Source organism: Balaenoptera borealis (genome assembly GCF_965194805.1).
Source record: "Balaenoptera borealis genome assembly, chromosome: 8".
In the NCBI taxonomy this organism is placed as follows: Eukaryota; Metazoa; Chordata; class Mammalia; order Artiodactyla; family Balaenopteridae; genus Balaenoptera; species Balaenoptera borealis.
In genome coordinates, this window is record NC_138865.1 from 112,131,191 (window position 1) to 112,147,122 (window position 15,932).

General features: G+C 38.2%; 1 protein-coding gene and 1 pseudogene across 5 annotated transcripts in view; both read right to left on the reverse strand.

Annotated features, from left to right (window-relative positions):
* Positions 1 to 15,932, reverse strand: part of NR6A1 (nuclear receptor subfamily 6 group A member 1) — a 217,182-nt gene that overhangs the window by 176,688 nt on the left and 24,562 nt on the right. For all 4 annotated transcript variants that reach the window (XM_082403313.1, XM_082403312.1, XM_082403314.1 and 1 more), the window contains exon 2: positions 3,534 to 3,575. In XM_082403313.1, coding sequence (XP_082259439.1) covers positions 3,534 to 3,575 — 42 coding nt within the window. The remainder of the gene's footprint in view (positions 1 to 3,533; positions 3,576 to 15,932) is intronic.
* On the reverse strand, positions 7,399 to 15,753 carry LOC309633791 (large ribosomal subunit protein eL6 pseudogene; annotated as a pseudogene). The gene is made up of 2 exons: positions 15,717 to 15,753; positions 7,399 to 14,588 (listed from the first exon to the last, which is right to left on the reverse strand). The product of its transcript is annotated as a large ribosomal subunit protein eL6 pseudogene (transcript).

Here is a 15,932-nt window from a genome sequence, read left to right on the forward strand (position 1 = left end):
ACCATGGTAAACTTATTCACTTACAATGAAATATTACCTTGCCATTAAAAATATTATGAAAACTGTTTCATGACTTGGGACAGTGTTCCCAATGTAATGTTGAGTGGGGGAGCAATAAACAGGATACAAAATTGTATATATGATTTCTAACCACGTAAAAAATAAGCTCAGACACAAACTGGAAGGACATATTCTCAAATAAGAAACAATGGTTATCTCCAGGTGGTGGGATTAGGGGTGTTTATAGTTTTCTTTTAGTGTTTTCCACAATGAACACTCATTATCCTATTATCAGTTTAAACAAAGGCCATTTTTTTCTTTTAATCAAGCTGCACGAAAATCCTCAAGCAGTTGGTATAAACAGCTAAAAAGCTTCTAATCTGTCTAAACTTCAAGGAGTTACTTTCCTTGGCATAATACCCTTTGAACACCAAACAACATAGTCAGCACATACCAAAAAGAATGCTCATCTTCAAATTTGGAAGCTGAATTAAAATACGAGTATTTTCAATTTTGGTCAGTGTTTATTCTCTAATTATTTGTAGGATTATTTTACAAGAAGAGAAATGGATTTAACTATTTAGAGGCCAAGAACCCAGGAATGGCTTTGCTGAAATAGAATAAGGGACAAAAGTCTGACTAGGGAGGAAGAACAGCTGTTGCTAATCCAACTATTTACCCTTTGACCCTCTATCTGGCCAATAACTGAACAGTATCAATTGTTTTCCTGTATCATGTGCTGTTTACAAGCCCTGAGAGGCATGAAAGGAATTAATAATTTAGCCTAGATAGTCGACAGCCTTTATTGGGGAGCCCCTTGTCTGTGGGACAGAAATCAGAGCAAGTAACTGTCCTGAAGTCATAGGTCCCTTTACTGTTCCTGTTTTATAGCCTAATTGGTCCCCAAACATAAATCAATTATTTCTCCTGTTTTAAGCAACAATGACTTCTATTCTCTAACTTCCCTTGTATCAAGTCAGTCCTTGTTCTCTTGAATTTTACAACTACACGGTAAAAACGATGGCTGAGGAAAAAACTTGGGGAGCAGGGCAGACTGGGGTTATTTGGAAACAGAAGCACAGAAAGGTTATGCTGTTTTGAACTTCTCTTGACCTTTGACTGCCCTTGTCCCTTATGCTAACAGGCAGGGTACAGAGATGCTTCTTGTAGAAATGAACTTAGCCTGAACCTGTGCTGTAACATTGGACTCCAGGAAGCCCAGGAATCATAGGAAGGCAGCCAGAGTGTGAGTAGCTGCCCATATTCTAAGCATGCTACCCATCTGGTCTATCACAAAAAATGTAGGGGGAAAAAAAAGGCTATACAAAGTTTACAAAGTCAGTCTTTCCTCATCCAGTTCCAACATGTTGTCCCAAACTTGCTGTCTACAACCACTGCCAAGCAAAATGGGAAATCAGCAACAACGGAATTTCCTGGTCCAAAATAAGCAAGTATGAGCAGGCCGTCCTTATCAGGAATTTGGGGGGTAAGGGAGACATCGGAGCCTCTAAATTCCAAAGATGCATCACAAAGAAAACCCTATTATTCTCCATCTAATGTGCAGAAGTTGTGAAATATTAACATAGGAGATGTTATTCCTTCCCAATCAGAAGCCATGGAATTTGTAGTATCAACAACCATAACCAACTTTACACAACACATGTGTACAGCCCATTTCAGTCTTGAGGTGTGCTATGACTTGGTAGGACTGAGCATGCTCAATTGAACCCCAAGATTGACTCAGACCAGATGATAAACTTTTGTTTCTTCCCATTCATTATTATAATGTCAGATCTTTATGTATTTCTTCAAAGAGAAAGACCAAAAATACTAACTTCACAAAAATAACACGTGGACTATTGAATATAGTGGCCACATAAGCTAAGTATGATTTTTAAAAGAAAAATGATTTTTTTAGGTAACTCCCATTCTATACTGATATATAAAATTATGATTCAATATCTGTTCATTCTCAAGGAATGGAGAGGTCTATAAAGCACAATATCTAGCTAGAGAGTCTATGCAGAAATGTTAAATGAGTTAGAATTACTTGGCCCAGAAAGAACAATAATCCAATAATAATCTTCATAAGAATATCAAGTGCCTTTCCTAGAAGATGGGCATGAATATTTTCAATTGCTACTAAGTGCAGAAAAAGAGAATAAATTTGGATACCATGTGCTAAATTAGAGATTTAAAAAAGTGTATTTTGAAATAATTCCAGACAAGGGAATATTTTCCAATAGACTATTAATAAATTAGGGCAGGACATTTAGGGCAGCCTAGAACTGGGCCTGTTGCAGAGAACATTCAATGTTAAACTGAGTTCTCAATTACCTGGCTTGTTTTATGTGTAGTTCTATCTGAAAGATCACAGAGCATGTCAATATCCTTCCTAGTGTTCAAAAATGCTTCTAAGAGAGGACCATGACTCGAGAATTTACCTTTTGCTCCTCCTAAATGACGGCTATTCATAAGAGAAAGACAGTGAAAATAGTGTGTTCACTCACAGGTAATGGGATGTCAGGTAGGAAGGTGGGGTAAACTGAGCCTATATTACCTACAAAGCTGATTCTGAACTTTATGACTTGTAGAAAGACAAATCTATTTCCCTGGTGTTTTATAAGCATTATGAGACTTATTTTGTCTTGCAATTAGTAAGTTAGTTGAACAAACATGAAGGTTTATACTATTAAGGTGTGTGAGGAAAATATGAGAAGGTCCACAGCTGATATTAGTCAGGATGGTGAGAAGGTGAACTTTATCGCTTACCTCAACAGCAGAATGGTGACCAATAACCAGCCCCATGACCCTAACAAGTACAAGAACTAGAAAAAATAACTCTAAATCATCTCATGGAGTCTCAATCTAAAATATCATTCGACCTTCTGGTATTATAGCAAAATAAGGTATGTATACACTGAATATTCTCCATATCCCAGAATGGTGTATGCCACATTATGAGAGCACTATAAACACAGATGATTATCTATGATCAAGACTTATATAGTCCTGAAAAGCATCATTTAATTAGACTTTGAAATGGTCATTCTCATACCTTAAACTTAAGAATGCAGATGAAGATGCTTTGGAAATTAAACTGTGGTATGAAGGTTATCAACTATAAATATCTAAACCTTTACATAATCCTTCTTTGAAAGAAATTATATCAAAATTATGTCAAAATTTTAAAAAGTGGTTGTGGGTATATGGTTGTATGTGTGCATAAATGAAAGCACAATTTTTGTTGGTGGTGGTTTCATGGGATGATGGAGAACAAGAAACTAGTATTAAATAGAAATTTTCAGCGAAGAATTTTCTATTAAATGGCTAGACTCTGGCCACCAAATAACATTAGGAGAAGAAAAAGAAAACATAACTAGAAAAGAGAGAATACCCTCCCCATAATCATAAATTAAAGTGAAATAAAATCTGTCAATAGGTCTATAAATGACATCTTAAGTTATACATTTCAAAGTACACACACATACACTTTTCTTACACATGAACACTGGGGAACATTCAGAACTTACTAGTGCTTGGGTCAAGCTCTGCCAATTCGTCCTGACAAAAACCTAAAGAGAAAACAACAGGAAAAAAAGATTACAATTCATGAATTACTCCAAGGTGCCTCCAAATATGAAAAATCAAGTATCATATAGGGGGAAAAAAAATCCAGACTCAGATGTCAAATCTGGATATGAATCCTAGCTCTATAACATTCAGCTACTGTACATCCTTCTTTGAGCCTCCATTTCATCATCTTTATATAAAAAAATGGAGATAGTAACAGCACTTATCATGGAATAGTAATGAGGATTAAGTGAGACACTGATATAAAATGCTTATTTAGCACAGTCCCTGGCACAGAGGACCTCAATAAACAACAGCACAAGTAATTATGAGTAAGCATGCCAAAGTTAGCTGTAAAAAGTTCGTAATAAAATTAAAACGTACTTAATACTCGTCATGTTCTACTATGTTATCAATGAATTATTTTCCAAAAGAAAGCAAAATATACAAAATATGAACTTATAAAATATCAAACAGGATAATTTTACTTAAAATTTTCACAGTTGCTGAAGAATTTTACCTATACACACAAATAGGAGCAATTCTTCCATTAATAAATATGCTATTCAAGTTGGAATAAATACCTCTCAAAGCACATTTCAGGCCCAAAAAATCTGAGCTACATCTTTCTGATTGGTGTGTAACTATCACACTGAAGAGAAAAATCAAGCACAGTGAGTGGCAAACACCCAGTAGGTGTTCTATACATAGGTGATGAAAGTTCTATTTTCCTGGAATGACTGCTTATTCTCTCCAGTTTGCCTTCTACTCATCCTCAGAAAAGCTTTTTCTTGCCTCCCTTATCCTTGTGTCATACACAAGGTCAAAGCCCCCTGTTATAATTATCTATAATGCTTTGTGCACTCATAAACAAGGAATTACTGGCTCAATGTCTGATGACATTATTAGACTGTTCCACTAACAGTGTTCCACCATCCCAGGGGAAGGGACCTGGCCTGTCTTGTTCACAGTTGTATCCCCATTATGTCTCACAAGCCTAGTACAAAGCAGATGTTCAATAAATATCAACTGTAGTATCTCAATGGTAAATTCAAAAACAATGGAGCAAAACTAGGACTAGAGGGATATAAGAACATTATATGTCATCAGAGCCAGGCAACCAGAAGCCAAAAGAGCAACTGAGCGTCATGTGGAGAAGAAGAATTCAAACAGCAAGTAGACTGTTTAAACACCACTTTTAAAGTCCTTGCAATCCTGGGCATTCACCAAACAAGCCACAGTCCTTCTTGGTAAAGAACTATTCATTATCCTTCAAGACCCAGCTCAAATATGACAACTATGAAACGTGGAAAACAGAAGAGGCCTCTCCTGCATTCACAACTTAAATAACTGCCTCCTGCACTAGACAGTGAGCTCTTCAAGGGTAGGGACAGTGCCATATCCATCTGCAGAGCTGCTTCTACGCCCAAAACAGTTGCCGATACATTACGTAAGGTGCTCAAATGCAGGATGAACCAAACAGAAAACACAACCCTGCCTCTAGATCACAGTCTAGGGGAAGGAAGTCACAGGATCAGAAAATCTAAGTCTAGCCTGAAAAGTGTGTGGAATGTCTGAATGAGGAAATCTGATCTGGAAAACCAGAGTTTGGAAGCTGCTAAAGTGGATGAGATGCCTAAAAAGGCTCACCTCAGAGCAACTTTAAACCCTCTCTACCTAAACACATGGGGATCAGAAAAGCTGTGGAGAGATGCCAGGCAATGAGGAAATCACTCATTACACATGGTTCCAATATTGAACATCCTGCCAGAAATGAAACTGAGAATAAGCATTCACTTAACATAAATTGACTCAAAAACAGGACAAAAAACATGGGAAGGCAGAATAGTATAATGGGAAAGTTATAGTTCAAGCCACTTTTAGTTTAGTCATATGACTTTAGGCAAGTCACTCCCTATTCTGGACCTCAGATTCTGGACATTAAATGAAAGAGCTGTACTAGAAGTCTCAAGAAAAGACAAAGCCTAACACATTTTCTGAAAACAACATTCGGAACTCAAAGTAACTAGATCAAACACAAATAAAGAGAGGGTGACTAAAAAAAAAAGAAATACTATGAAAAATAGTTAAAGTGGACATCTATTGCTTTTATCTGCCTAGCAACCACTCCCCCCTTCTGGTTAATGGCATTCTGATTTTACTTTGGAGACTTATCCCTTTTACACTTTCAGTTGATATGACCCAAGTAGGATTGACCCTAACCCTGCTATAAACTGGGATTAACAACAGCACTTACCTTACAGGTCTGTTAAAAGGATTAAATGAGATAGTGCTTGTAAAGACCTTACACAGTACTTGACAAAGTCAAAGCTCAACATATGTGAGCTACTACTAACTAACTAACCCCAAGGGTCCACCCAATCTAGTGCTGTATCTGTGGTACCAAAGAGGAGATTATAGGAGGGTTAACTATTGACTCATGACACCATCCTCAAAGACCTGGAATGGAACCCCCTAACATCACTAATGTAGTTTAATTACTTGCTGTGATTCTTGAACCTTTTTTTATATTTTGAGCCTATAAATTGCTTGATGCAATAATTCCAGATGTAGTACGCTACGCCCCAAGGAAAGAAGAACTCTTCATATTTTCCTTAAAACAAATTCCTCCAGTGGTCACAAAGATCCCTGATTATGGAATTCAGTAACTATGTCTACAGTCCCTCCATCCAGCCCTGAGACCACTGGCTAATAATGTTGTCTCTGGCTTTACAGATCATCACTAATGCAGGAGGCCTGAGGAGATATGGAGAACAATGTTAATCCTACCTCCTGACAAGTCAATGGAATGGCTAGATTTGGCTACCGTTCTCAGTCTCACCCAGATTCTCAGCAACCAGATCTAGCTAGCAAAATGATTCCTAGCTAGAAGAATCCAAACTACTGCTACAAGTAACCCCAATGTGTGTTCAATTCAATTCAACACAGAGGCAAAGGATATCAGAATTGTTTGGTAAAAAGCAGACTCCTAAGGCACATAAATACACAAATATAACCCCAAAACCTTCTGCCTCACAAAATACAACATATTAAACAGATTAGGAAATGTTCTGAGAAATCCAGAGTCTTTGGCTGGTGACTTAAATTGCTTTAAAAAGGGAGAGACAAGAGACACAGCTTGGTTCCTAAAATGATAGATATACCACTAAATTAGCACGCTCACAAGCAATTTGAAATTTAGTGCAAAGCTTATATATATTCTGTTACCACGGTTTAACTTAGAAGACAGATGCACAGTGAAAAGGACATGGGTCTGAGTTAGAGTTGGATTCAAATCCCGTATCTGCCACTATTTTTGTTTAATTAACTACCCTATAGCTACTTCCTGACATGGGGATAAAAATAACCATCTGGTTCAACTGTTGTGAGATTTGGTGAATATACATAAATAATCTACTTTATGGCAAGAGATCAATAAATGGCTCTCAGTCTAGGAATTTTCTTTAATACAAAGGAAGATCCAGTTGACAAGCTTTTCTCCAATAGGAAAGAATTTGGCAAAAACAAAAAGATCAGTGACTCCTTAATCTGTGATTGGCTACAGTAATAGATTTTGAAAATATTGATTTTTTTTCTTTATTTACTATTTTTGGCTATAAACTTATACATTTACCACAATAGGATCTTAAATAAACTTTGAGTATACAATTTTTTTCCAAATGTGAACAAAAGCTTATGGGTAATGCCACTTAACAAATTCAAGCCTAAAACACTAGCTAATTGTAATCTATAATGTGTTTTTTACAAAAGCAAGTTAAACATTACTCTAGGAATGTTTTAATTTCATTCAATTTGACTGTAGGAAGGCAGCATGGTGCAACAGAGACTTGGATCCTGGTCAGGATTCTGCCAATCTACTTTGAAGCCCACAAGGCAAAATTAAGGTAAGGCCCTTAAAAGGCAAAATTCTATAATTTTAATCAAACATCTCATCTTTCCCCAAAACAGAAATCACATATTAACATTAGTTTAAATGTTTTAATTCAATATGAGATATAACATTATTTTACCTAGTCAACTGCAATTCAAGTTTCATGTACTTTAAAATGTGAGATATGAAGTGAAGCAGAGCTTCCAGAAGGAAGTTAGGGATCTAGAAGGATTTTGAAACTATTCTGCCTTATTAGGTTCCCTACTCTGTGATCCCAATTCCCTCTGCTTCCCACACCAAATCACCACCAGGGCTACTGACCGTGAATTCAGGTTTTAGAGAATTTTGTTTTCCATACTCCCTAAGAAAAATGCTAAAAATCTTTACCCAGGATTTGTACTGATACACAAGAGTCATTCACTGGTACTTTCTGGACCAACAGCTCAGGTCATCTGTGTCAGTTTCCCATCTGCTTTGTGCCCCTGATCATGATTAGGTTCCCAATGAAACTCGGTGTCCTTCTTTCAGTCAGATCTGGTCTCAGCCCTAACTATCCCCCGCCTCAAGGCTGAGGCACGTCCCAGGATCCCAGGAAAGGTTGCTCAGTAAATGTTGAGGAACTACTTCTTTCTCCAAAAAGCAATGGTACTAAACCACATGCTACCACAATTAAGTTCTTGCCAAAATATCAAGTTCTAAGAGAAAATAACAGTTTCAGTATTCTCTGCCTTTGAAGTCTAGACCAACAATGTCCAATTGAAATTCCTAAAATGATGGAAATGTTCTCTCTCTTCATTATCCAAAATGATAGCCACTAGCCACATGTGGCTATTAAGCACTTGGAATGTGACTAGTGTGACTGAGCAACTGAATTTTTAACTTAATTTAATTTTGATTAATTAAAGTAGCCACGTAAGGCCAGTGGCTATTATAATGGAAAACATAAGACTAGAAAAAAAGTCTTCCCTCTTCTAAATGTATTATGCCACCTTTTGGACTCTGTTGCAGCTTTAAAGTAAATGAAATATGGAAATGCTTACGCTAGTGTTATTTACTGACCAATTCATAAGTTTATCAGTTGTTATCAGAAAGTAATTCCATCAGCCTAGCAAATATAGTCACTTACTCCCTCAAATGTTATTAAGTACCTGCCCACACTGTAGCAGCTCCTAGGCCTGGAAGATACAAATATCAGTAAGAATGACCCTACTGTCAGAGAATGAATAGTCCAGAGGGGTACAGAATAAAAATTAACTATAGAGCACAACAATATGAATGTACTTAATGCCACTGAACTGTACACTTAAAATGGTAAATTTTATGTTATATATATTATACTACAATAAGAAAAGATTAAAGCCAAATGAAATAAAGATAGCAAAGGAACTTCCCTGGTGGTCCAGTGGTTAGGACTCCACGCTTCCACTGCAGGGAGCACAGGTTCAATACCTGGTTGGGGAACTAAGATCCCACATGCCGTGTGGTGCGGCCAAAAAAAAAAAGCTAGTGAAATAGACAATAACATTAAAAAAATTAATGGTAGGGAGTGAATGATGGACAGATTGGGACAGATGGACAAGGTGAAACTGGGAAGCACTGCAGAGTAGTAAGAGCATATCTTTTGCTATCATAATAGGTTTGAGTACTGGCACCATCACTTACTACTGTGTTAACTTAGGAAGTGACTTCACCTATCTGAGCCAATTTCCTCATCTGTAGATTGCTGTGAGGATTTAATGAAATGATACACTTAGGGCAGTGGAAAGCGCTTAAGAGCCGCTATCAATATTAGTGAGAACAGAGCAGCAACCATGGGGCCAGGGGCATGTGCAAGGGATAAGCATTCACCAGACAAACAGGGCTATTTGAGAAACATGCAGAGGAAGCCACATGTAAAAGGCATGAACCGAGAAAGTGAACAATGTTACCTGGTAATGTGATTTGACTGGAACCCCAGCCAGGGCCATATCATAAAGGGTTTTAACTGCCATACATGGGGAGTTTTTGGCTTTTATTCTATAGGCAATAGTCACTGAGGAAAGGAAATACATGGATACACCTAGGAAGTGTGTCAATACCAGCCCAACTCTGACTAACTTCAATACAGTGGTTCTAAAATTTCAACCAGGTAACTAAAAGCATAAGGGTTAAAAGGTTGGGAGGAAAGCGCTCTGAGAGGGTAGCCAAGATATACATGGCAAACCATCCACAGATCCTGAAATTCTAGGAACTCTTCCCATTTTTCAGGGCCCCTCCCAACTCCATCTCCTATACTGCTTTTGGTACAAAGAATGGCTTAGGTAGCGGCTGAAAAGGAACGTAGCTTTTTTCCTTTTTTTTTTGGTAACAAACATTAGCTAGCCAAACCATGGCCTGCCTTACAGTCCAGTTTGCAGCCTGCAATTTAGCCCCAGACCCAAGCAAGTACAGAAACACTTTTCTTTAGATTGGCTGAGCATTAAATTCACATCTGCCTCTTTCCTTTCTATCCAGTGAGTGGGATGCCACTTGGGCCATTAGCTTTTGTTTCTCACAGGCAACCTGATAAACTATACTTCAGGAATAACAGAAAATGCTTTTGAATACAGAGACAGCACCACAAGTCTGCACAGCAAAAGCTGGCTGGCAGAACTTCAAGTCATATTTCCCTTTCTCCACCTACAAATGTCAAGGTCACATTTTAAAAACTGCAACAAAAACAAAGCCCTTTCCCTAATGTCATTTTTTTAACATGAAATCTTAGGGGCAGAAAAAAAGAGTGGGGGGAGGAGAAGCCAAGAATTCTCAATTATATAACCTATTGTGCCCACATATTTGCTCAGCTTAAATGGTGCTTACAAGAAGTGTCTACATTTCTATGGAAACCTTAATAAGTTCCATCTGATCAACCTACATCACCTTTCATTCAGTTTTTCAGCCTTCTAGCTTTGTAACTGCAGCCTTGAAACCATACTGAAGGCAGAAAAGCCAGCTCAAGATTATGACATTTCAATTTTAAGATATTTTAAAAAATAAAAGCAGTACAAAGCTTCAAGGCTGTGGCTAGAGAATCAGAAGGTGAAAACAGTTTAGGAAGGCAATTCGGTTTGATGAGTCAGAGGTCATTAGTGTTTCTATGGAAATATAGTACAGGCATTTCTCAGAAAACTGCATGTACTGATGAGCCTCTGACATTCTTCATTTACAATTCCTGGATCTCTGTAGTAACAAAAGAGATTGTTGATAATTCTCCATTCAGCTTGGAGGTTAAAGAAATTTCAAAATGCACACATACAATAAAATGTATAAAATAATCTCTCAGTTGCCATTTATTGAATCTTTATTATAGGCCTGGCATTGGCTTGATGCTTTACACGAATTCTTCCTTTCTCCATCTTATAGGTTTAAACAGATTATTGTATTCTGTTACATGGAAAGAGCCACAAAAGTCAAAACAAGAGAACTTCTATTCAGAGTAGTTGGGCTAATAAAACCCCACCTTTGCAAGGTACATGCTTTTCAACAGCTAGCTGGGAACTTGACGTTACTTCAAAAAACAAACCCTGACATTCCCACAAAAGCAGGGCTTCAGAGTCCAAGAAAAAAACACCACACCTTAGATGAGTCCATTATAAACCTCCTCTTGAATAATCCAAGATAATCAGAAGCAGCCAGAGTAACTTCACTAACCAGATCAAACCGAAGTATAAAACTTTACATGAATGAATAAATGCAATACTGTAATTAAACAAGAACTAGGTTCTTTTAGAAAAATGTTACTCCCAGCAGAAGTAGGAAGAGTGAAGACTTTTTTGCTCATTGTCATTTCAAAGACTAACTGAAGAAGAGTCTTACAGACAAAGGAGTTTGTTTGACCGTGGTCACAGAGCTTTCGAGGTCATTTCAGAACCATCTGTTGAGGATGATTTTTTTTTTCTCCATTCTATTTTTCTGATTGAAAATATATTGTTTTTATAAACAGAAACATGCACATTTTAAAAATCCTAAGAACAATGAAAAATATTTTTAAAAAGAATGTATATATATGTATAACTGAATCACTTTGCTGTACAGCAGTAATTAACACAACATTGTAAATCAACTTTACTTCAATAAAAAAGAAAAAGCCTAAGAACAAAATGATTCGCCTTAACTCTAAAATTGACCAGTTCAACTGAAGGAAAAAAAAAAAAACCTCCCAGACATTCTCTAAGTGACTTTTAAATTACTTCTTATTAGAAACATAATTCTGGGCACTAATCTTTCTGACATACTAGTTAACCATTAATGCTAAAGCTCAGCACCATCTCTCATGTCTCAGCTTCAGAAATCCATTGTGTGGCAACAAAAAGATACAACATCTTTAAACTTCCACCCCAGAATCTTTCAAATATGAAGCAAAGCTAGTTGCTAGTTAATCATATCTATGAAATAACCCCAAAAGAAATTTTTTTAAACTATTCGAACTGGAGTCAAGATAGAAGAGCAAAAACCAACATATGTTTATAGCACCACATAAATGCAAAAGACACTCCACAAACAGGATTAAGGGTGAAAAACTCCTGCTGCTTCTTATATGCTACACTTTCCTACGTTCTAAAATTAAACTCAATAAATATTTACCTAGCATTTTCAATATAGGGCACTATGCTAAGTTAAAAGGGATACAAAGATGAATAAAGCTGGCTACCCCTAGATTCTTACAATCCCTCTCCCCACTGGTAACCACTAGTTTGTTCTCTATATCTGTGAGTCTGCTTCTTTGTTATATTCACTAGTCTGTTCTATTTTTTTACATTCCACATATAAGTGATATCATACAACACTTTGTATTTGTCTTCCTCTGTCTGACTTATTTCAATTAGCATAATAACCTCCAAGTCCATCCATGTTGCTGCAAACAGCAAAATTTCATTCTTTCTAACGGCTGAGTAGTATTCCACTGTATGTATATTACCACATCATCTTTATCCATTCATCTGTTGACAGACACTTAGGTCGCTTCCATATCTTGGCAATTGTAAATAATGCTGCCGTGAACATTGGGGTGTATGTATATTTTCGAATTAGTGTTTCTGGTTTTTTTGGATATATAGCCAGGAGTCAAACTGCTGGGTCATATATGGTAGTTCTATTTTTAGTTTTTTGAGAAACCTCCATACTGTTTTCCACAGTGGCTACACCAGTTTACACTCCCACCAATAGTGTACAAGGATTCCCTTTTCTCCACATCTTTACCAACATTTGTTATTTGTGTTCTTTTTGATGACAGCCATCCTGACAGGTGTGAGATGATGCTTCATTGTAGTTTTGATTTGCATTTCCCTGATGATTAGCGATGTTGAGCATCTTCTCATGTGCCTGTTGGCTGGCTCCCCATTTTCAACATGTTTAGCATGGCATGGAAGGCCTTAAATCATAGAAATAGGGAATTCCCTGGCAGTCCAGTGGTTAAGACTCCGAGCTTTCACTGCCAAGGGCCCGGGTCTGATCCCTGGTCGGGGAACTGAGATCCCACGGGCCACATGGCACCGCCAAAAAAAAAAAAAAATCATAGAAATAAGCAAGTCCAACATTTGAAAAGCTACTTTTTAGAACCTTCTTTTCCTTGACTCATCATGAAGTTTGAAAAGGGTAAAACATCAATTCCTATTTCCAAACTCTTAACTCTTTATACAGAGATTAAAACGTCTATACCAACTCTGATGTTAAAGCAATTTCCTAATGCTGAGACATCAATAAAGTGATACACTAGGGAGGCAAGACACCTGAACACTAGCCTTACTGTGGTACTAATAAGCCATTTGTGTAATGCTGAGGGATCTACTCCCTCTGTGCTCCATTTTCTCTTCAGTAAAAGGAGAAAGTCTGGCCAATTTTCTTAGTATTTTTTCAGCTCTAAAGTCTATGAATTTTTCAAAAGTTGGCAGTTGTGTATACTAGGGGATACAGAGGACATAACGTTAACACTTGAGGAACCCTTAAGAGGTTGCCAAGATTCTTAGATTTTTTTTTTTTTTAACTAGAAGAAACCTTATAAATCATCCCTAATCTCTTCCATCCCAGTCTAGCCCCCATTTTACAGAAGGAAGAAATTGTGTAAAGGGAGTAACATCTGTAATATCTCTCTGCTTTAAATGATAATCATGGTCCTAAAGGCTTTGGCATTTTCCCAATCTAAAAATGGCAACAATAATAGTACATACATGTCACAGGGCTGTGGAGAGGATTAAATGAAATAAAAAAAATTTAAAGCACTCAAGAGAGTACATGGTTTAGTAAAGGTTAGCCATTATTATTATTATTATTTTTAGATGGACCAGTTATTCAATTAGGTTCTTTGTAAGAAGTTTAGAACACTATTTTGTGAGGATAAATTCCATTTGTAAGAGCAAACACAGAGTGGAGGTAGCCCTGGAGCTGAGGAACAGCTTTGTTTCTTCATTGAATTTGTGAGTCCACAGCTTTCTGATCAATCTTGCGCTGCTCTGTAATCTCATATTTCTCTCTGTGGGTCGAAGATCTCACCTTCCTGGTGCCTGGGCTTACACAGCTTCTTCTTCTTGAAGTAAACATCAGTAAGATGTTCTAGGATTTTTCACACCACTGATATCAATTTTGATGGAGGTGGCAATGACAAATTTCTGGTGTTCTGCGGAGAACTCGATTGAGGGACAGAGGCCCAGCCACAAGTAGCAAGCCACTGCTCAGCTGCTTCAGAAAGATGACCCTCTTGCCTCCGTGGCGCCCAGTGAAGCAGATCAGAATGGTCCCAGGAGTGATGTCAGCACGCAGTTTTCTCACATGCTTACTGAAGGGTTTTTTGCCATGACTTAACAGCTTTCCAGGCACATTTTCAGTAGGATAATACCTAGGCACTTTGCGAAGTTAACCACTCGGGTACCACCATTCTTGTCACCACCAACTGGTTTTGTGACAGTAGCAAGGACCATCACCTTCTTTTTCTTTTCAACCTTGGATTTAGCTACTGAATACTTCATCTTGTACAAGGCCTTTCTGGAATACATAACCAGTCAGGAATACTGGCCAATTCCTCTGACCAAGACAGGGTTTCAGCTGCAGTGGGGCTTCCCCTTCTTAACCTTTTTAACCTTGCCACCAGCATCAGCCTTTTTTTTTTTTCCTTTTAATTTTTATCGGAGTATGGTTGCTTTACAATGTTGTGTACAACACTGTACAACAAAATGAAACAGCCATACACACATAGATATCCCCTCCCTTTTGGACTTCCCTCCCATTTAGGTTACTACAGTGCATTAGGTAGAGTTCCCTGAGCTATACAGTATGTTCCCATCAGTTGTCTAATTTATACATAGTATCAATAATGTATATGTGTCAATCCCAGTCTCCCAATTCCTCCCACCCCACCCCTTTCCCCCTTGGTATCCATACATTTGTTCTCTACACATCAGCCTTCTTCGCTTCACATTTTTTCTCTTTAGTATCTGGCTTCTCAGCTTTTCCACTGCCATCTTGTAAGATGAGAAAATGGAGTTAGCCATTATTATCATAGTTGGGAAAGTCATTCTGATCTTCACCCTCCAAGCCACAAATATAAGTATACTTGTGAAACAGACTTCTTTTTTTTTTTTTTAATTTATTTTATTTATTTATTTTTGGCTGCTCTGGGTCTTCGTTGCTGCGCACAAGCCCCCTCCAGCCGCAGCGAGCAGGGGCCACTCTTCACCGTGGCACGCGGACTTCTCATTGCGGTGGCCTCTCCCGTTGCGCAGCATGGGCCCCGGGCGCGCGGGCCTCAGCAGTTGCGGCACGCGGGCTCAGCAGCCATGGCTCGCAGGCTCCAGAGCGCAGGCTCAGCAGCTGCGGCGCACGGGCCCAGCCGCTCTGCGGCACGTGGGATCCTCCCGGACCAGGGCCCGAACCCGTGTCCCCTGCATTGGCAGGTGGACTCCCAACCACTGCGCCATCAGGGAAGCCCAGACTTCTTGATTAAAAAACATAAACCACTTTGCAGCAGCTCTAGAGAAACTGTTCCACTCTGTGCACACACAGAGAATAGGACCTTTTATTAAGTCATCACTCAGTGCTATTATTGAGATGTTGGCTTCTTGATGAAGCTACAGCATTCATGTGAAAACTGACCTCTGGGTCAACCATTCAGATCTCAGATCACCAGACCAATGAAATAAATGACTGGGGCATGTTTAAGAGCTACAGATACTAGTCTACCCTGCCCAACTAAAATCATACTCTACTTGTATAATACATGCATCCTTTTAATTTTTGATACCTGTTATAAGGTCTGTCAGCTTAGGGGTAAAGTTCATCTTCTAACATTATCATGCATTAGCATTAGCACAAACATAATGTAGCATTCTTTTTTTTTTTTTTTTTTTTTTATTTATTTATTTATTTATGGCTGTGTTGGGTCTTAGTTTCCGTGCAAGGGCTCTCTCCAGTTGCGGCAAGTGGGGGCCACTCTTCATCGCGGTGCACGGGCCTCTCA